Genomic DNA, 21,617 nt, shown 5'->3' with positions numbered 1-21,617 from the left:
CCACTTTTTCAGAGCCTTTCCTGGCTGTTGCATCAGTCCATACTGCAAGTCTGGCCCTTAGGTAATGGTTTGGCTGATTTCTTTGCTACTTTAGTAGCAGTATCAGGAAAGCTCCGTTTAAAAAATAAAGAAATTTTGAAATTTAAAAAGTTCTGAATATGGAATTACTCTTTAATAATGCTTTTTTAAACCAGCATACCAGAGAAAACATGGTGTACTGGCTCTGCAGGAAGAGATAAGTTGTAGTTTTAGAGGTTTAATTCATTTCAACAGCTTAATGCCTTAGTTTGTGAAAATCATTTTTTCCTTGCGCTGATAGCCTCAGCTTGTCCATGAATTTTCATAGAAGTAGTCAGTTGTGTAGGAGAGTGCTAAAACTCCCCAAACATGCAGGGCTGCATCTGTGTACTCCGATTGCAGGCCCACGCAAGGGATGCGTCCAGGCAGGAAATCCCATCAAATGCAAGTGCTGAAACCTCTCGCTGCATCTCCCTTGTGGCTGACAAAGCTTGGCAAGCCTTTCAGGAATAACTTTTTAATCCTGGCGGTGTAAATGCATTGTCTCCGAGCACAATTTCTGTGCTGATAGAAGCAGAGGCGAGTGGATCAGTAGGACAGGGGTAGTGCACTGCAGTCCAGGACTGCTCGCTGGCGCTGCGAGGGGCCTCGTGTTGGTCACCGACCCCCACTGGGTGGGTTTTGCTATATCTCTTTGAAGGCAGGATGCCACTTGTGAATGACAGCAGAGAGGGGTCCACGAAATTCCCTTTTAGTTACTGAACAGTGACAAGACACATTTCCTCATCCTCATTTAAGTGTACAAGCTGTAGAAAAGCAACAGTGTGTACAAACTGGGGAGAAATTAATGGTCTCTTCCTGTACTTTGCTTCTTTTTACCACCCAGGGCTGAGCCAGTACTCTCGCGAATTCAGGAGAATCGAAGAAGGGTCATTCTTCCCTCCATCGACAACATCAAGCAGGACAACTTTGAGGTGCAGCGCTACGAGAACTCTGCCCATGGGTACAGCTGGGAGCTGTGGTGCATGTACATCAGCCCCCCCAAGGACTGGTGGGACGCTGGGGACCCCTCACTGCCCATCAGGTACGTCACAGAGCTGGGGACCATTCCAGTTCTGTCAGTGAGGTGTGACGGGGCAAAATGGGGAAAGATAAAATGAGAAAGCCAGCTTATAGAGACTGGATATCGAATGGTAACAGGAGGCAGCTCAGAGAGGCTGCCTGTTGGGCTGTAACACAAACCCAAGCCAGGGAGGGTTTTTGCTGGAGTGCTTTGGGAAGTGGTGTTATTTGGTAACGATGTGCAGAAACACAGGGGGGTATAGGAGCTGTGTAGATCTATACGGTTTTATGTTTAACTGCATTCGACAGTCGCTTTACTTCAATTATAGCATTAAGTTTTTGCAAATCATAAGGAATGAGGTGATTATTCCTGTATAATGAACTAAGTGTGAATTCATGAAATATGGCACCGTGTTTTCTTGAATAAAAAGTGCATTTCCTTTCCAGGCAAACTTTATAAAAATAAATCTTAGCTTGTTCCAATGCTGAGAGGCCTGCATGGTCGGCAGCTCTGAAATGTTGCCCCAACCCCTTCAGGCTTTAGGTATGGGACAAGTCCATTTGGGAAGAGAATAGCTCAGTGTAGGTGGGAGGCTGAGGTTGTGCTGCATGCAGAGTTCAGTTATTTCCTCTTGACAGCCCCTAAATATGGGGGATGTAACGTAGACACTGCTGCTTTGGGTTGTGGCACGTGGAAATTGGGGCACAGGAGTTAAAAAGAGCCAGGGCGGATGGGCAGTGCCTCTGTGCCCTGCTCTGGGAAACAGCTTCTGTACCAGACCCAGTAGCCTCATGGTGATGTTAAATAATTAAACAACTTACTAAAATAACGTTGTTAACATGCGCTGGGGGAAGGATTATGAGAAAGATAAATGGGTAGTGTCCACAACAAAAAGCTAATGGAAAAATACTGTCTCTTTGCATTATGTTGTGTAACCACATACAGACCAGAAATAAATGACTACAGTTATTTTTTTGTCATATAATGCTATGAAAACTATGCACTTCATGACAGTATGTGTATGAAAGGGATGCCAGTGCAGTACTCCATGTAATTATGCGTGGGATTAGAGGAAATTCTTAAATTACCATATACAAAGGTACATTAGTTTTAGGGTGACCTTTTAAGATAAGAGTGGGAGTGGAAAAAGGCAGTTTGTTCCTTTTTGGGGGATGTGTGTGTGCGTGTCTTGGTTTTCTTTGCTTGTTTCATATCGGTGGTGCACGAGTTTTATGGCAGCCTGAAGAGCAATTCCCCTGCCTGAGACAGAGGCTCCAGCGTGCCCGTGAGCCCTGGTGTGACAGCCCCTACCAAATATTCAGCAGTGGAGACCAGAGACAGACAGCTGTGGGAACACGTTTGGAGGCAATTTTCTCTCATGGATTATTCACAAGATATAATTATCCAGGCAGAGTGCTGATGGCATGAAACTCATCTAAAATATGGCCTGGTCCCAAACTGGCTCCAGGTTGCTGCTCTGTCCAATAATTTTCCCAAAGAAAGTCTTTTTGAATGACTAGGACTGCTATAATACCTGGATTCTGTAATACATCTCCTGGACTATTTTTTCTATTAACATTTAAAATTCTGATACACAAAGACACCTTCGATCTTAGCACTCTGTTGTGCATGCATTTCACAGCTAGACTTTCCTTGCCAGGCTTACGGACCTCCTCTGACTACTTTCTGCCCAGAAGATAAAATTCTGCCCAGCGTAACATATGATGTCTAAATCAGTCCTCATAGAAGAGGCAGACAGTAACTGACATTTTAAACAGTCGTCGTATAGATCCTTTTCTGCATCAGCATGAGCTCTGGTGAAGATATTTGAATTTTCTAGTTCAAATGTTATTAATTTGTATGTATAAAGGAATCCATGCGTGTGTACATATCTGGAAGTTCTTTGCACTAGGAGATGTAGCCAAGATTTATCCAGTCCTTTGTTATTATTGTCCTCAATAAATGTTTACTGAGGGTCCAGAAAACCTGCGTATCAAGGAAGAACAGAAGAAAGCTGATGCTTTCTGTGTCCTGCCCAAAACAGGTCTTTTGGAATGCTGTGAAATTGCATGTTGACCTGATCTGGCAGCAGGTTATTCCCAGGGTGGGATCTGCCTTCTTGCTGTCTCCAGGACAGATTCATTTCCCACTTGGCAGATCATGATTTTCTGGGGGCTTTTCAGGGTATGGAGCCTGTCTGCTGCTACAGCAGTGCTGGGCTGTGAACTCCAGCACCAGCGATTTCTTCTGCTTGACTCATTTAGTTCATGCTGCATCGGGTTTTGTCAAAAAGCAGCTTTGGAGAAATTGCTGATATCTGGAAGATTTATGGCTAGATCTGCTGATTGCGCTCCAGTTGCAAGACTCATGATTTATAATTATGAATGTGACATATTGATGGCTCCAGGGGTCTGATTCAGGAAAACAATTAAATGCACTCTTGCATCTTTGTCTCTTCAAGAAGCCAAGTAAGCAGATAGTGCATATTAAGCAGACTTGAGGATGAGGACACTTACCTGAACATGGAAATTAAGGGTGTCATGCTTTCCTACTGGCAGTTGAGCGCATGAGCCTCCAGAGAGAAGAGACTTGAATCTTGGTGCTTGGCTGGTGGGTCCATCAAGAGTGCTGTGACCCTGGTGGTCACACTGGTAGAATATTTGGAATATAATGCATTTACTGGCTTTGCATTTTCTGCACTTTTCTGGTGGATCTGCTCAGTCTGGGAGGCAAAAACATTGCTGAATAGCTGTAGTAATTAGCAAGCCCCCTTAACTGTGTTGAGGCTGAAGGAAGGGTCCTGGGTGGCTTCAGAGGCGACAGAGGCATCTTTGCAGGCACGTGGTGTGCTGGGGCCAGCTGGGAGCCAGCTAGAAGGTTAAATTGGACTTGGGATGAGGCTTGGCTGCGGCTGTTTTATGTGGTACTTAATCTTTAGTGGTGTTGGAAGGCAAAAGCTCATGTAATTAGTATTAAGATCACTGTGAGGAGGAAATTGGTTTTGAGAGCTATGGATTGTAAAAGAACAGAAAAGCTGGTGGTGTTTGTTTCTTTTTCCTAAAGATGAAAATAATTTGAGTAAACCCACCCAATTACCTGTTATCTCAGCCTCAACTGCTAATGGATTTGCTCTTGCAACATACTTATGAAAGAGAGCTCTCATCCTGGTTGCGTAAATGATGCCGAGTTTGAGATGGAAGAAATAAAAGGGGATTTAGATTATTGAATGTCATGTGAGTAGAGAGAAGGTGCCTAGTTCTACAGCTCACCAACATGCTTGTGGTGTTCCCTATAAACTGCCCCTTTGGACACAGGCTGCAAATAACATTGAGGTTTCCCACTCTTGGCGTGTTTCATTTGTAGTAAGACCATAGGGATTTGTGGTGGTGGTATTACTATTATTTTATATATACTTACATATATTTTTTCAGAAACAGCTAGATACTTCCTTAACTGCTTACAGCAGCCATCATCCCCTGATGGCTTTCACAAGCACAGAAACGTGGTGCTTTCTTTATTTTAATTGATTGGTGTGTTCTTTCCTCTTTAATTTAGCCATTGAGACTTTTTCCAGGCAGCTGTTACAGCCTGAAGCTTTTGTACACACGGGATATGCTCAAACCTTTAAATATCCACAGCAATAAAGCAGTTCTCAGGAATAACTTTTCCTTTTCCCATCATGCAGAATGATGCAAGTGAGCTTTCATGTTTAGGATGACATTCCTGCATCTGCACCTTTGCAGGGACAGCATATTACACCAGCACATCAAAACCTCTAGAAAACTCTAGACAGGCTTGCTTAAACTGCTGTATTTTCACCAACTTTCAAGTACTCGGCATGGCAGTCTTATTAGAAGGCTTCCAGCAAGTCTGAGTTGCTGCAGACTGTTACATGCCGGTGATGTTGTGAGGGCTGGGCAGAGTTTCAAGGATTATTTCTTGGGGGTTATGTTTTTGAAAAATCTCAAGCTCCCTAGGAAGCTGTTTGTACAAACGCTGCATATTCTTAAAAATTAGTGCTTCCTGACTTTAACTAGCATCTCCGAACTGCAGGAATGTTCCCATTTCTGTGTAAAGACAGGTGTAAAATGTTCTCACTCCTCTGGCGTTGCTGCTTTGGAAGTCAAAGGGAAAGCTGATTTCCGTAAGAGCCAGACAGGGGGTGATAATGCTAACTTGTGTTTGGGAACCTCACCTGGTATGTCTGAGAAGATGCTTGTGTGCAGGTGTTTGCTTAGAGGGATTGGATGTGTGTGAATGTCACAACAGCTGCAGAACACTTACAGAGCTCTGTAATGGCTTTATATAAAGTTTAAATCAAACACAAAGATAAAATAATGGTTCTGGTGATCCGTCTCTGAAGCCCCTTTTCATAAGCAGATCAAAGAAAACAAAGCTCTGTGTTGACCACACAAATGCTTTCTAATCTTTGAAGTCTGATTCCCCTCCAAGCCCTCTACTTGCTGCAGTTGCTTGTCCAGGGAAGCGACATCCTGCTGCCAAGTTTATAGCAAAAATCCCCACGTCCTCCGTGAATGTTGGAGCCAACCTTAGACCAGTCTGAGATCAGTGTGGATGTACTGCCACAGGTTGTGAGTGCTCCTGGGAAGAGCTGGTACAGGCACCTTATGTAAACATCTGAATAAATCAAACCCTGGCTGTCTTTGGTGTGCTTGCTGGAGACTCGCGCTTCCATGTATATCACTTTTAAAATTAAGGCCGCTCCTGGCTGGCACAGGTCAGAACAGAGGCCTCTGACAACTTGTAAACAGCCTACCAGAAGACATAGAGGGATTTTTTTCATCAGTTTTTAATTTGGGGCAGTCTTGCTTGGACCTATATTCTGGGAAAGAGAAGGTTTAGGTCAGAATCCTGATCTCAATAAACTTTGTCATCCATCTCTGGATTAAATTACAACCATCAAGCATTTTACCAGCTTCAAAAGTAGTTTTACAGAAACCTTTTTAGTTTTATCAGTGTGGGCTTGCCATTTAGTTATGAGTTTTTTGGTGATGATTTGAAGCCACAGAGGAAAAAAAAAAAAAAAAAAAGGTCTAATTGACTTTCCTGATTTTGACTTTAAATGTATTGGGGAGAAGTGAACCCCAACTCACTGCACAAAGTGACTTTCACCAGAGTGCTAATTTTAAGCTCTCAGACTTCACAGAGATTCCCTGTGGTGTGAGAAACCTGCTATGAGCTTTGGATGGTTCGAAGCTCAGATTGCCTTTTTATGTCATGCCTTTTTTTTTTGATGAATTCTCTGTCTGGTCATTTTTAACATTACATAATTTAGTACAGAGCATAAAAGAAGGGTGTCTAATAATTTGTAATAGTGTCAGGTTTTACAGGATGAACAGATTTATGTCAATGCCTGAAACACTATAAAGCTCCCACACCTGAGGTTTAAGCATATGTAGATGGTTAATGGTAGCCCATGTGCTGACCAGCTGTACACGTTTGTTAATGCCACATCTAATTTCAGAACATTTATGATTTTTAAAAGACTGTCCTTGATTGCGACTGTTGGTCTCAGCCAGGAGCTGGGCTTGATCCAAACCCCACTGGCAGGGATGGCGAGGTTCCCACCTAACACCAGGGTTTGGGAGCGGACCCCACAAGCTATGCGAATTTTCTATAAATTAGAGAAAAGCTTCTGGAAGAACGGATCAACATTTCTGCAGTCTCTGAGCATCGGGGCCAACGTTGTCACTGTAGACAGCAGCGTGTTGTGACACAGTCTTGATGCATGGACCTGAGTGGGCTCATGCTTGGCCATGTTATAAATGAAGTCTCAACTCAATCTGAATTTAGTAATATTTATAAAAGGCAAGTAAACAACGCTGATTGCGTGGAGAGTCTATGCTCTACCAACATGCACACATGAATATCGAACCTTCTAAACATACAGAACATTGCTTTTCCATACTAAACCCGAGTATGCCTATACATACCCGCACCTTGACCTCAATTTGGTCCCGTATTTCAGGCTCATAAACTGTCTGATTGTTAATAAGGAGAATAAGCTGTAAGGTTACCAGGACAGTCTTTGTTCCTAAGGACGTATGATTCCCCATAATGCACAACTGCTTACCAGCCAGGGGCAGTTGTGTGCACAAGTCCACTTCTCTCAGCTTGAGCTTCTTCCCAGCTCCGGTGCACCTATTTCCAGTGACTTTCAGTACGAGCTTTGAGCGGTTTGCTGAGTTTGGCCGAACCTATCTTCATGAGGCGATCAATGTGCCTGTTCCCATCCTGGTCTCCGTTCTGCTAGCCGGTCCCTATTCATTCCTTTTTCCTGCTTCTTTATTGATGACATAACTTCATTATATTGTGTTGCCTTTTTCATCTTGAGAGCAGGCTCCCCTCTTATACCCTTCTCCCCACAGCAGTCCTTTTCAAAAACAACTCTTCATTGGTCAAACAACTTTGCATATAAGAGCAACAGCAAACACCCAGCAACTTCCATGCCTTAATGGCTGGAGAACAAGCAACTGCGTGGTATCTCCTGAATCACCCTTCTTTGTTCCCTCTAAACTCTTTTACATTCCTGATGGCCTCATCATTAAGAGTCTGATCGTATCAACCATGGGGCTTGCCGACCCCCATGGCCACACTCGCACATCTCCCCCTTCTTTATTAATATCAACCATCTTCTTGACACGAATTGTTATGCCATATCTCACAGCCAGTTTGGCCAAGTGACCATCCAGAGGTGTTTTTTTTTTGTACACTTTTAGGTAACAGGGTTTGGGTGCTGGTTGCTGCTCTGGAGGAGGCTGGGTTTCTCCTGGGATGGAGGGGAGCTCTCTTTCTAGTCCCAAGCCTTCAGACCAGCTTGGTGCAGGTTTAAGTGGGGGCTTGTTTTCACTGAAACCACTGCTCCGCTAAACTGAAGGAGTCTTGCATATAAAGCTTCAAGACCTTCTTTGGGCACCAAAGTCAACAGCGAATTTTCCTAAAGTGCCTTTATAACTGGGTCAGGGCCAATTAGCCTCCAGGATTGTCCTCTGCGGAGGTGAGCAGAGGGTGGGAGAGCAAATCCTCCCTCCTGAAGGGAGTCATCATTTATTGATATAAAATGCTAATACAAGTCATTTCCATGAGGAAAGGTGGCTAGCCACGCTGGAAGAATTTGCCTTTGTGTTTTTAAGTCTTTACATAAGTGAAGTGTTTTAATTAAAAGGAAGAAAAAAGAAAAAGCATGCTTCTGATTTAAAAATAAATAAATACTTGCACTGACAGAACTTCTAATCTGAGCCCTAGTCACAAAAACAGCCTTTATTGATGTCAAAGTTGCTTTAGAAAAGGAAAGAGTAAACAGGATTTGGCCTTTAATTTGTGAAGGGTTTTGATTTTTCAGAGGCATTAAAGAGACAGAAAAGATGGGTATTGAATTATTTAACAATTGCTAGTAAAATTAAGCTTCAGTCAGCCTGCTTTCACCGAAATAATCTTATGAATAAAAACAAAACAATCTGGGGCAACACCAATATACAGTGCTCATATCCCGCTGGCTGAATTGTTTCAAAGTAGTCCATGAAGTGGTTTTGCAAGTCAAAGCCAAGTGGAGCCTTTTCTGTGGTCTGTTCACACTTCCCCTAGGAGAAAGCTGCTGTTGATGGATTATACAAACGTCTTTTCTCTCTAAATCTGAAACCGAGGGGAAAATATGCAAAAAGGAGTTGGGGGAATTTGGCTCTTTGAATTTCTTTTTTCTTTAGCAGATGTCATTTAAGTGATTTATTGTCTAAAACCAATCTTTTCTCATTAAGAAGCAAGTATTTAATGACTTCTGAGGTGGGTATTCAAAACAAAGACGTGATAATCGAGGCAATCGTGCTCAGTGACAAAACACAGCAGCCCTTCATCAAACAAACTTAAAAGAGTGTTTGAGAGCGAGTGCTGAGGGCTATGATTTTCTTTCATGTGCACTTTAATTCACTGTCCTCTTCAGTCAGTGGCACATAAATAGGCATAGTTTAAATTAAAGGAAAAAAAGATCCCTATTATCATACCCATCGGTTGGAGCAATAAGTGTTTGATGCCGGCGAGCTCCCAGCTGCCTCTGCTTGGGATCTCTGGAGGCTTTTAGAAATTCTGCCTCCCAGAGCACCACCCTGCTGGTGGGCTGTGCTGGGGAGCCCAAATGAAACCTTGAGGTTACGTCTCCTTCCCAGTGCTTGCAAAGCATGTACGCATGGGTGCAGGCAGCAGGCTGAGCATCGCATGTTTAATGGCCAGAACCTGTCCTGGGGGTTGTTCACTAGACCTGTGTTAGCAGGCACGGCACAGAAGGCTGCAGCCTCATCTTGGTGTGCTCGTTCTGGCCATCTGTGGCATTTGCAAGTGCCCGCTTTCCATGCTGGCTGGTGAGCTGGGATAGCTGTAGCCGCTCTTCCTTCCCTCGTTCCAGAGCACAAACACAGCTGTGGAAACTTGCAAGAGGAAAATGCCAGGGAAGGGCAGCTTTGGTAGTTCCTGGTGGTGTTGCTGCTGTCACCTGTTCAGGTCACTGCTGAGCCTGCCTATATGGGATTTTCTGAAAATTTCTCTTTTTTTATAATTTTGGCATTTCAATTTGTTTTCTTCTAGCTTCTTGGAGAGGTCAGAGCTAGCATTGCTGTTGGGGCCGTGGTGCTGTTTGGCTTTGCAGCGGGGCAGGGCCAAGGGCACAAACCTCCCCGCGCAGGGCAGCAGCCCCTTGCCCTCTGCCTCGGTTGTGGCGTGGGTGAGTGTGGCCCATTGTGGGGACCTGAGGATCGCGGTGATGTGGAAGGGCGTCTGATAAGGTAAAAGTTACCTAGAGAGCAAGGGGAGTGGATGAGGTGTCAGAGTGTGTCTGTAGTTAGGGGGTGATTTGGTGGCAGCAGAGGAGTGACTCCACAGTGTGTGTGGTGGATGTCCTGGCTGCCGGCTCTCTCCTGCTGCTTACTCTGAAGACAGGACTTTTCCTGGGAGGATTTGTTTTACAATCAATTCAAGCCCAGATCAAGCAGTAGCTTTGAGAGCACTGTTAGGTACAAATTTAGTTTTTAGCAAGCATTGCTGTTCTTCACGGCGGGCTGTGTGCACGCGTCCTGTGGATGGAGGAACACCATGCTTTGAAGGAGACAGCTTGTCTCCAGAACACAGCCCCCACGTCCCCATCGCTTTTCACAGACAGTGACACATCCGAGAAATGCAGACTTCAAGCACTGGAAGTTGGAATCGTGAAGAGTATTTCAGGCTTTGAGAAGAAGCTTTTGGGTTTGTGGAGTCAAGGGACTCTGGGGCGGTGGTCTCCCATCCCCAGACACAGAGGTGCACCCACCCTGATCTTCAGGGAAGAAGAACTGAAAAGTTGATCTTTGCTGCCTTCTGCAGCTAGGCAGGCGCTGTGGTGCTTGATGGAGTTGTGTGTTATGTACATTGGGCTCCTTCAAAGAACAGGCTGAGGACTGGAAGACAATGTTATTGCTGAAGATTTTTGCATTCATATGGAAATAAAAACACTTTCAAATGTGTTTTAATTGCCTTTTTTTTTTTTTTTTTTTTTTTTTTAGGCTCCAGAATGCAGCTTTCATCAAGACCTCTAAATTACTGCAAGTAGTGACAGCCTGCTGCCTGGCTGCCTGCAGAAGCACTGCTGGGTTGTAGAGCCCTTCAGCGCAGCAGCTGTAGAAGAGCAGTGTCTATAGAAGCTTTCTAGAAGAGCATCAGCTGAGCTGATCCTAAAGGATCTGGTGAGGGTCTGAGTTGTCACTGCCCGTGCTTCCCCCCGGCATGGGGAGCAGCCCCCACTTCAGCTTATGTATTTCAATCCCACATGAAGGGAGGATGTGGTGGTGGAAGTCCTCACTGCTCATTAAGATTTTTGGGGTCCCCAAGTTGGAAACCTGCTTTGCTTCCCGTCCCAAGATGATCAAGGGAGAGCAAAATGCTCCTTGAGGGGTATGGGAGGCTGGGAGCAGGGTTTTGCTCTGATTAGCTCTGTGGCTGAGCCTCTCCCATGACATGATGGCTGAGGAAACCTGTTTTTTCTATGCCGGGCACCTTTGTGTTTAATGAACACCTTTCTCAGATCCCAATTGTCTTGTAGCTGCTGTGATCCTTAGAAGACGAGTGGGTACTTGCTAATGAGCAGTCAGGCTGGAGGTGTTCTTAGCTTGATCTGACAAGCGCTCGCTTTGCTCTGATTAATGCCTGGGTGAACTCACTTTTTTTTTTTTTTTTTTTTTGGAAACTAGTTCAGACCTGCTGTGTTGAAGCAAAGAAATGGGGTGCCTGTAGGGACAGGTGGAGGCAGGGCTTTGCTCTGGGCTTGTCTGCCCTGGAGTAGTGGCCCTGCAGCCTGTCCCCACTGTTCTTCAGCCCTGTCTTTAATGCTACGGGCATGGAGGCAGGAATGATAATCTGCTGTGGAGTCTCTGTTAGCCCAGCACAAGCCAATAGCAAAGCATTGCTGCTCAAATGTCAGTGTAGCACGTCTTGTATTTCCTTGTCCTTTCTGTCTATGAGATTTCCTTTCAGGAAAAAATAAATCAAGAAGGAAGAAAAACAACTATTTAAGCGAACAGCTGTTGGTGGCTTTGCATGGTGCCTGAAGACCTCGAAGTTTTGTGGCTGCAGCCAGCCTGTCTGACCGATGGGAGAAGTAGGCTGAGGGAGGCTTCTGCCCCGCAGGATGGGGACATTGTGGGCTGGGCAGAGGGGTGGGCTGCTCTGTGGCACCCAGCCTACTGTCCGGATCGGCCCTGAGAGGTTCCTCGCTCCCTGGAGAGAGGGAGGCTCACATGCGACAGTCCTTGTAAATTCTTCCCCAAGTCGCTGCTTGGAGGTGTTTTGAAAGAGGTCTTTCCTCTGCTAAGTGTTAGATTGATGTCAGCAGAGGCAATAGTCCATTCTGTTACTGTCGCTGCCGCCGACACCACTGCTCTATTTTTCTTTGCAATTAGAAAAACCATCAATCATTTTCACAGATGTGCACCTTATAATTGCCTTCTCTTGCGCTCCCGGTTTAGCGTAGATGTTCATGTCAAGTCCAGCCCTGGGAGAAAAGAGCAGCTGACAGGTTTCTGAGAGCTCAGCAGAGATTCTCCATAAACTCTCTGTTTCCACATGGGATTTAGCGACCATGTGATTTAGTGTTTCTGGCTTCTTTTTTTAGGGGAAATAAGTGTTGTGTTTTTTTTTTTTTTTTTTTTTTTCTTCCTATTGTAATGACAGAAATTTTTCTTTAAGTGTGGCAAGGCTGGGTGCCAAAAAGCAGTGTCTTGAATTCCTTGCAGTGCAAACTTTCAGTAAGCAGAAAAACAGAAGAGTGTGAGAGCTGCAGGCTCTGGGCATGGGCTGCTTGGGATGTTGAAGCCAGTGGCAGCCCTGAGTGAGACTGGAGCTGGACCTTAGAATGCGATGAGAATGGCTGTGGCCAATGAGACAGGCACAAAGGCTGATGCTGAGAAGAGCCTTGGGGATGCAGTTTAATTTTTTTCCCTAGGAAATCAAGAAGTTCCTTCGTGCCCTGTCAGTGGGCTGCTTGCACTGGAAAAGAGGAGACAACAGAGTTTGATGCGAGGCTGTTTGGGAAGAGCAATGCACACAGCAAAACGGCGGCATTGGAGACCGCTCTGACTGCAGAGGGATCAGATGGTTGGTCCTGAGTGGTGCCATTATAGTGTTAATTACATCAGCCTGAAAAGCAGGTGTTACTTTGGTTTAAAACAGAGCATGAGGTGGCTCAGAGCAGTTCCCCCGAGAATTTTTCTCTCTTCTCAGTACAGCCGTGACTTTCACAATGATTTAGGATGTGTTACTGCATTTCCTTTGCTTCTTGGTAGAGGAAAGGGACATGAACACTTACTAATGTTACATCACCCCAGTGTTTAATCCTGTCTTTTTGGTTTGGTTGGCAGCTGTGTGAGTATCATCTCAGAAGCAGGCTGAAAGTATAAAGAAAAAAGAAACTGCATGAGCACTGGGTTTTGTCCTTGCTGTTTGTCCGTAGGCATCTGCACTTAGATGTGGGCAGTTGTGAGTCTGGTCACAGCTTCCAACAGGAAAAAAATCTGCTTTTCTTTGAGATCACAAGGTTTGGTGACGGTATTTCACCTTCATCTGAGTGAGTTTCTGGATTTAGGTCTGTCACATCCAAATGCTATTTTGTTCTGTTTGTATTGTAAAGCTCTCTGGCCGCTGGTCAACAACCGTAATGTTTCTGCTGTAATATTGCTGCTGGAGGAAAATGCAGCTGTAAGGAGAGAGGGAAGCACGCAATATGCAGTCCTGCATAGTTTTGGGGAATTGAGCTCTGACTGTAGGATGGTCTAAAAATAAGTGGAAAGTGGAGGGAGAGGAGAGACTCCATTTCTCCATTTACTTTAGGAACAGAAATTAGGAGATTGGGGAAGCAGATGGCTGGCTTGCTGCTAGCCACAGTTGATTGTTCCAGCTGATTTGGGGATGGGCACATGTTGGCATTGCCAAGGAAACTCATGTGGGTATTCATGAAGACAAGTATAATAAAGGGTTAGTAGTTTTTCTGGACTGGCACAAGGCTGGTGGCCTCTTCAGGCTTGCGACACCAAAGCGATCAGAAGGGACTTAATGCTCTGTGTGGTGAAATACTTATCGTGTCGAGATTGCTGCAGAGGTCTTGACATAAACTGAGGAGCTTTGCAGGCCTGTTAGTTATCGGGGCTGTACAACAGGTACACTCCATTTTAGCAAGAAATAGCCTTGCCGAAAGACAATGCAGCATAACTGTGTTTTTTTTTTTTCCTTTTTTTTTTTTCCCCAGCGAGCAGTCCTTCCCTTGTTGATTTATGGTTAGCTTAGTCAAGAAATTCCTGCATGCCTAGTGAAATGGGTTCATTTTTAACTGTGAGGGAGCATTTTCTTTTTATGCAGTAGCTTCTTTTTGTGCTTTTGTGAAATAGGCTTTAACATAGAAATAAATCATCACAGCATTACTAAATTAAAAATAAGTTTAAAACCAGGCAGTGCCGCAAGCCAAGGTTAAACTTGGATCAGGAGATCAGATTATAGTTTCATCAGTCTTTCCTCCCACTCTTTGCTTAATTTGGTACTTAAATGAACTTAATAACCATTTCAAAGATATGTACACCCAGCTGCTTTGGAGAGCAGTCTCCTGGTCCTCATGTTCTTATTTTGGGTCATGCGCATCATTGCACTAATGTGCTATAACTGTACTCCTAGATGCCACAGTTTATTTGGATGTAGAAGAATTACACTTGCTTGGAGCAGAATTAACATTGAGTTTACCTATCTTTATAAGGCAAAAGAAGTAAAACGTTTTCAACCGGCAGTTTTTTGGTTGATTTTGTTTACTTGCATCTCTGTCCTCATAGCTGCCTTTTAAAGGGTGTTGAATGACACCATTATTTGGAAGAAAACTTAGCACCAACAGGCAACTTGGCAACTGAACAGTCACAGGGGACAAACTGGCAAAGGTATATATGTGCCTGGTGATGTACTGGTGCTGTAGGGGATTTATAAAAATCTGTCCAAGAATGTTTTATTCCTCACAATCAGTCTAGTCCAAGAGATGTTTTTAACAGTCTTGCCTTTCAGAAACATTTTATCCCTTGAAAGGCTCATCTTTAATTACTCTGCACCTCCATTCCTGTCGGTTAAATGAATGTGATGATTTTTTCCTCCCACTTGTCTTCTTTCATTTACTGGAAGTGTGATGTGGCAAAATACTCAAGCATGCTCCTAACTCAAAGAGCTTAAACAGGAGTGTTTAAATGGTGCTAAATGTGAGCTACTTGGTGAACTACTTTGCTGAACCTTGACCACTGTTTATAGTGGCTTCTGTCTGGGTCTTTCTGCTATTTGTTTGCTGTTATCTCGATCAGTTGTCTAGATGCCGTTGCTAAACAAATGAGATGATAATTAGCATAGCAACATCAGAGGAAGTTGATTTTCCATCTGTAATAAAGATGATGATAATTAAACATGCATGACCTCATTGGATTGAATATGAATCAATTAAAATTAAAACTGGCTGGGAATTATTTTTCTCCCGTGATTTTTTTTCAGAGAAAGCAAGAACAATATGACAACTCCTAATGGAAAGAATTTGAGCTGATATGCACCCTTGTTATTTAAAAATGAAAACGTCATGATTCTTCAGGGGTGGTGTATTTAGTGGTACCTCCGCCACCCTGCCTGGTGCAAATGTCCATTTTGATGAAGTTTTTCACCTGGGGGGAAGAAATAGTGAAAAACTTTTCAGCTATTTCTAGCACTGTTTAGCAAAACTCAGATCAAACATGTGCAAATGCTTTCTGCGTGTGTGTCCAGGGAGGCATATTCCACAGGCACTGCGGCCAATGGGGTGCATAAATTACTTTTATAACACGTTTTAATTTCCTGTGCATGAGTGAACACCGCAATGGAGCAGTTTATTTTAAAAGAAAATGATTTATTAAAGGCAAACTGCAGAGATGAAACAAAAAGGGAGCTGAAGTTGGAAACCCAAGTTTGGTGCCCCATCAAGGAGCTGGTGATGCACTTGCCCTCAGCACTTGAAGTGGGACCCAGGAGAGCTTCTCTGGAGCACAGGTGGGAAAGGATTGCATTGAGTTCCTTTTTGCCATTTTTTCAAAAATGAGATTGTGGTGGCACTGTAGCAGTCACGGCCAGACCTGCCTGGGGCTGTTGGTTTTGTTTTTTGAGAGCTGTGTGACATGTCCTAGCTGGCAGCAAGATACAGCCTGGTTTAGTTCAGAGCATTGACCTGGAAAATGGGAAACCGAAGCCTGTGCAGTCCTAGGTCACTGTTTAGCGTTTTGGGATATGCTTCCAGGCCTTTTGGTTAAAGCTCTTCTAATCTGTATAATTTATCAAACATGAGAAGGGGTTGAAAGCAAAATGCAGTAGCCCTGCTGCTGTGGTGAGGACGCACACCCCTGGCAGGGAAGCCCTGAATTCAGCTGCTGCTTTGACTATTTGATGTCTTGGTTGAATATCCTGAACAGCAAGATACTCAGCATGTGTGCTTTAGGTTAGGGTCATCTTTTGGTCCTTTTCCTCCCTGCCAGTAGTAAAAATAAAAAAAAAATAAATAAATAAATCCCATTGTATCTAGTGCAGAATAAAAGCAAATGCTAAAATATTGCTTTTCCCTTCCCCTTCCAAAAGAGTTTTTTCTTGACTGTCCTCAGTAATTGGTAATATGTGGTGTGCTTAAAATCTGAATACGGTCCCATGTGCTGGTTGGGGTTTAGCACTTGACTGCACTTGTGATGGGGACATTCATGATTCAAACTCTCAGATTGCCTTGTATCTGATAAATGACTGGAACACAAAGTTGTATCTGCATGGGCAATAGTCCTAACCGTACACTGCCATGCATTGCCTTGCTTGAGGATGACATATGACAAAATAACGTTGCGGGGTTTGTTTGAATACATCAATTTAAAGTTGTGTGTTCTCCAAATGGATTTGTTTTTGCCTGTCACTTACATCTTCCGTGGACACGGGGAACTGTTTCTGGAGAGAGATGTAAGATGTGTCTCTGATAGCATCAAAGAAATAACCTATCTTAGACTAGAAAATCCTGGTTTTATTTCATTTTTGTTTCATCCTGGAATCTATCTCATTTAGGCTTCATTGCTGCAAAATGGCCAGTTATAACTGAGTGTGATTGGTGTATTTTCTGTTATCTTTATAGGCTTGGCTAAAATGCGGAAGCTACTGTCTGCAGGTATCAAATAAAAAGGGTTATTGCAGATACAGAAATGGACGCCAGCTGAGTGCAGACGAAGGCTGCATAAAACGTTAAATCATTCTGTTTTGAATATGTTATCTTCCCATGTGCCAGCCCCCACCCGCTCTCATCTTTCATTTGGCCATTTCTACATAAGACAGCTCTTTACAGTGGCTTCCCAGAGAGGAGGAAAAAACTTACATGTTTTCTTCAGGAAATGTTTACCCTGAGTTGTTATCAGGCACTATGCGAGTTGTTAATGTAAGTAACATTTGAATCCAGCCCCACATAAGCAGCAGGGCTGTGTGTGTGCTTGGTGCGCAGGGATACGGGCTTTGACAATAGCAGTTGGCTATATTCTGAGCTACATTTTAGGGGGAAAAAGGGGATAATGGGGAGTGAAGAAAGCTGTGCTTGGTTAGGAAAATCCTATCTGCTCCTCAATAGGCCGAGCTCTCAGCGATGCTGGAGGAAGAAGCTCCCCATGCTGAGGGGTAATGCCCAGCAGGGTGGGTACGTTCTCCAGCTGGTTCTGTGGTCTGACAGCAAGGAAAAAAACAAAACACTTTTTTTGGTTACATCCGTGCTTTTTGCTGTTGTCTACTGGTATCCTTGGGGCAAGGAGGTGAATCCAGCAAGGCGTGCTGGGTTGCTGCCATCATGTGTAACCTGCTGAGTGTCTCTTCTTGGTGGCCTCTAGGGATGAAAGAGAACAGAACTGACTCAACTGGAAGAGATCTGCAGTGCTAGTGGTTGGGAGAGAGGAAAAAACATTTTTCAACTTGTAAGCTGAATAAGCTTTGCAGGAGGTGCAAAGAGACAGTGAATGTTGCATCCTGCCAGGTGTGCTTATGATCAAACTGCGTTTTAGTCTTGGAAGAGGAAGCTAAACACGTCCGTTTGAAGCAGATATTGATAAAACATAATGAATTTGATTGGAGTTCAGGGCTATATTGGGCTGGAGGCAGCAATCTGATAAAATGACAAGGTTTAGCACTGGGGCCTCTTACTCTTCATTAGGACAAATCTTGGAAACGAGCTCTCCCTTTTGCCTCTTAATTGCACTATCAAGGCCAGTATCAAAAAGGCAGGATGCAAGTGACTGCTGCTGCCCAAGATGCTATTATAATTAGAGTAGTCCCTGAACCTCATCCAAACTTACAATGTAGTATCAATTCAGGTTAAATTGGGAAACTGAGCAGAAAATTGCTGTCTGGTGTTTTGAGTGTTTTTTTGCATCTTAACATTATCTGATATTGGATCATTATGTAGTGATGCAAAATGCCAACAAGTAACAGCACAGCGCGGCAAGTAATGACGCTGGGATATAAGAGAAGTAAATAGTGAGTGAAATTTAATTTCTTATGCAGTTTCATGAAATAGAAGTCAACTCAGGTACAGACTTGTTCAGATTAAATATAATGATCTGTGGCTGCAGCCGAACTCTGCAGGGAATGCATATCTATAAGTTGAGGGGAGCGGGGAAGAGTTGCCATGGAAATACAACCGGTGTCATAGTTGCGGTGCATCACAAATGCCTCGTGTGTCGTGGCTCATTTTCCAGAAGGCTCAGGGAAGACCAGGAATTAAGGAGAAATGTCTTCAAATGTTTGCAGCAAGACACGTCTGGGACTGTGCAGAGACAGCTTAATAGGTAAACGTTTTGAGTCGTAACTGCTTTGCTGCAAGAGGGAAGCTGAAGGAGGGCTTCATGGCTTTCACGTGCTGCTTCATGCCATCTCCTTCCTGCCTCGAGGCCAGGGGTTAGACAAAGGCCTGGCAGCAGGGCCGCCTGGCCTGGCCTGGCCACGGTGATGAGCGAGGCCTCCTCTGCAGGCCCTTGGGGCACAAGTGCTGGCTCCTGCCATTGGCCGGCCCTCACGATGCACTGAGCCAAAGGCGTTGCTTTCAAACTGGGTGACATGTTCTTTATTTGTAAAGATTAATTTAGCTGAGAAGATCTGTAACTTCATTGGTTCTTTGCTTGCACGGCCTTGGGTTTGGGTTTTCTTCTATGTGTGTTCTTGAGATAGTCAGCTCCTGCGCAAGGCACCACCGTTTCCCACAGTTCAGGCCTTCCAAGCCTTTGGCAGCCCAGTTTCTTTCTGCTTGTTTTTATTGCTTTAGCCTGTGTACTCTTTTAGCCCATGAAGGAAGCCTCAAGTGAGTTTCTTGCAGTTGCAGAAATGTGCCTGTTTCTTTCCAAGTAGCTTGCAGGATGCCAAATGGTCCAGAATTATTGTTTGATCTAATCCTTTAATTGGGAATTAAATTGCTCACTGTTGTGTGAACTAGCACATCGCTTATTGTAAAATGGGATGAAGCACTCAAGGGTATTTTTCTGACTGGGGGGGAAGGAATACTTTCTTTACCATGCAAAAATGAGTAAGGCTGCTGGACAAACATCTTGGGTCTTTATAGCCTCTCTTCAGGTAATTATGGTATAATTCAGGCTTCTGAAATAAGAAGCAAAGAAATAAATGATTAACTTGTCTGTATAGTATTGAAATCTCTCTATACTTTAAAGCAGTCCCATTTGCCATAGTGGCTAAATACAAGCAAGTGCATACTTGAAGCAAAAATCTATTGGAATGACAGAAAATCAGAAGATTGGAAGCCAGAATCCAGCAGGGTTCACCAGCTCTGGTTGTGCCTGGTTTGGGTTAGCTCTCTCTCTTTCTGGCATCACAGTTTTTCTGTGGTATGGGTGTAACAACCCCACAGTTCATATGTGCTTGCAAAGTGGCTTTCAAGGCATGTGCTGGTTGCTTATTCTGGAGCAAGAGGAGTAGAAGGCAACAGTGCTAAAGTCTGTGAAACAGGTGCTGAACTCCAAGCAGGATAAATTGGTGTGTTTTCAATCAGTAATACAACTGGCAGTGAAATATCACAGGTGTGTCTTTTGAAATGTCTGTTTTGTTGAAATTTCAGTAACTTCTCAGCAGGGTGAGACCCTGTGGCGTAGCACAGCCCCCAGACAGCATCTCAACTGTGCCTTTGAGTTGAAGTCTGCAAAATCTGTGGGTACAGCTTGTCTCTTGGCTTATAGACACTCTTGCTGCAGAAGTGGTAGCAAGAGCAAAGCTAGTGCAGAGAGCACGTACATCTCTCATTTTTTCCTCCATCTTCTACTCCAAGCAACTCATCAACCTCAACACTGTGAGGTAAAAGTGAGTAAAATCAGAACATAAATCTTCATTTCCTCCACCGTAGTGATGATGCTCTCATTTTAGTTAGCTGAAAAATGCTCAGTTTTTGCCTAATCCCACCTGGGTGTGAATGGTGGGCAGATACCCTAGAACTGCAGCTCTGGAGCCTAGTTTATTTTCTGAAGCAAAGTGATGCTCCTAAAAATTGTGTCATTTCTCTTTTCTTGCTGATATATTTCCTTTAGCAGCAAAGAAAGACTGCAGAAGAAAATTGAGTAGAGGTTCTACTGAATTCAGAAACACTGTGGTGATAAATATGGTTCTGAATAAACCTCCTTGTAGTCACAAATCAATTAATCTTTTTTTGCCCTGTGCACTCCATCCTAAGGATTTACTTTTTCATTGAGCTTTTGCTAGCTAGTGCAGTATACCTAATTCTTCACCTGGATAAATAACTAGTGGCATTTTTATTCTAAAGCAAACTGGCATTATCTTTCTTGCTGTGTACAAGCAAATGGAAAATAACCTTCATTTATTTTTTATTTTTTTATTTTTTTTTCCCTGAGCAGCCTCTTGTGATTTGTGGCTTAGAATAAACAAGAGTTCCGGGCCTGGCTCTGAGCAGCAGCATGCTTGTCCTCTGAAAGCACTTTGCTTTAGCCTTTTTGTTTGCAGTTACCCCTCGGCTAATGATACACCATGGATTTGGGTACCAAGAGCTGTCCCACTAGTTTGGAGAAACATGGCCAGTGCAGTGGGCAGGGGCAAGTTTGCTCGTTTTGTGCTTTGAGCCAGCTGAAAACTCTGCAATGGGTTTAGCACGGAGCCATGGAGCTCATCAGCTCCAGAGCCAGCAGTAGGATGTGCGACCTGAACTCAGGGCAAGGATGGAGTGGACACGTGTGTCCCTGTGATAAACCATGGAGGCACACTTGGGGTGGTGGCAGGCTGCTATAACAATAGGACAATAACATCAGTAGGGCGCAAGTCCAAATGATGGCATTACCAACTGGGTGGGTTCCGATTTCTGGTGCAGGTCTGTGCCCGTGCTGCGGCGCTGGGAAGTAGGGCAGAGCTTGCCTTCAAGTTAATCAGCTAGTGAAGTTAGCTGGAAGGGGAGAATTGCAGTGCGTATCCTGACTGTGTCAGCTGCCTGCACCACCCAGCACTGGAAGGCCTGTAGAGAGCCCCGTGTGAAGAGACTCCTTGACACAACCCTTTCCCACACCTGGATGTTGTGATCTGGACTCTACCCTTGTTCTTTGCAGAATACAGGGGAGAAGCAATGAGAAATCCCTAATAATCCCTAGTGTTCCATTTCAGGCTAAACTTCAAAATTAATTCTGAAGGTCTTCCATATGACAAGCTTAATTCCAGCTGTGAACTTGTATTATTGTGCAGCTTATTAATTACCTCTGCAGAGTGATTTTTTTTCAGCTCTCTTTTTCTAGTGACTCCATATCTGGGAGGTGGCTTCAACAAGATGATCACCATCGTCATCCCGCAGCCTAAAAATTGAATGGCCATTCTGTTCTCACTTCCATCCAGATGATAAAGGTGAAGGATGCTGTGCCCCGCTTTACTCTGTTGCATGTAGGAAAGGTAGCTGAGGAAAGTCAGTGTGACATCCTTTGTGAGTACAAAAGATTGTGATGCTAAAGTGTGACAGAGA

At 44.1% G+C, this 21,617-nt stretch overlaps 1 protein-coding gene across 1 annotated transcript in view; it reads left to right on the top strand.

The window, feature by feature from the left end:
• The window catches only part of GALNT17 (polypeptide N-acetylgalactosaminyltransferase 17), a 212,301-nt gene that overhangs the window by 89,673 nt on the left and 101,011 nt on the right, over window positions 1-21,617 (top strand). The window contains exon 5 of the mRNA XM_032200736.1: window positions 905-1,102. Coding sequence (XP_032056627.1) covers window positions 905-1,102 — 198 coding nt within the window. The remainder of the gene's footprint in view (window positions 1-904; window positions 1,103-21,617) is intronic.

This window comes from Aythya fuligula, chromosome 20 (assembly GCF_009819795.1).
Source record: "Aythya fuligula isolate bAytFul2 chromosome 20, bAytFul2.pri, whole genome shotgun sequence".
Classification (NCBI taxonomy): Eukaryota; Metazoa; Chordata; class Aves; order Anseriformes; family Anatidae; genus Aythya; species Aythya fuligula.
The sequence above is the reverse complement of the archived record's forward strand: the minus strand, read 5'-3'. Positions and strand labels throughout refer to the sequence as shown.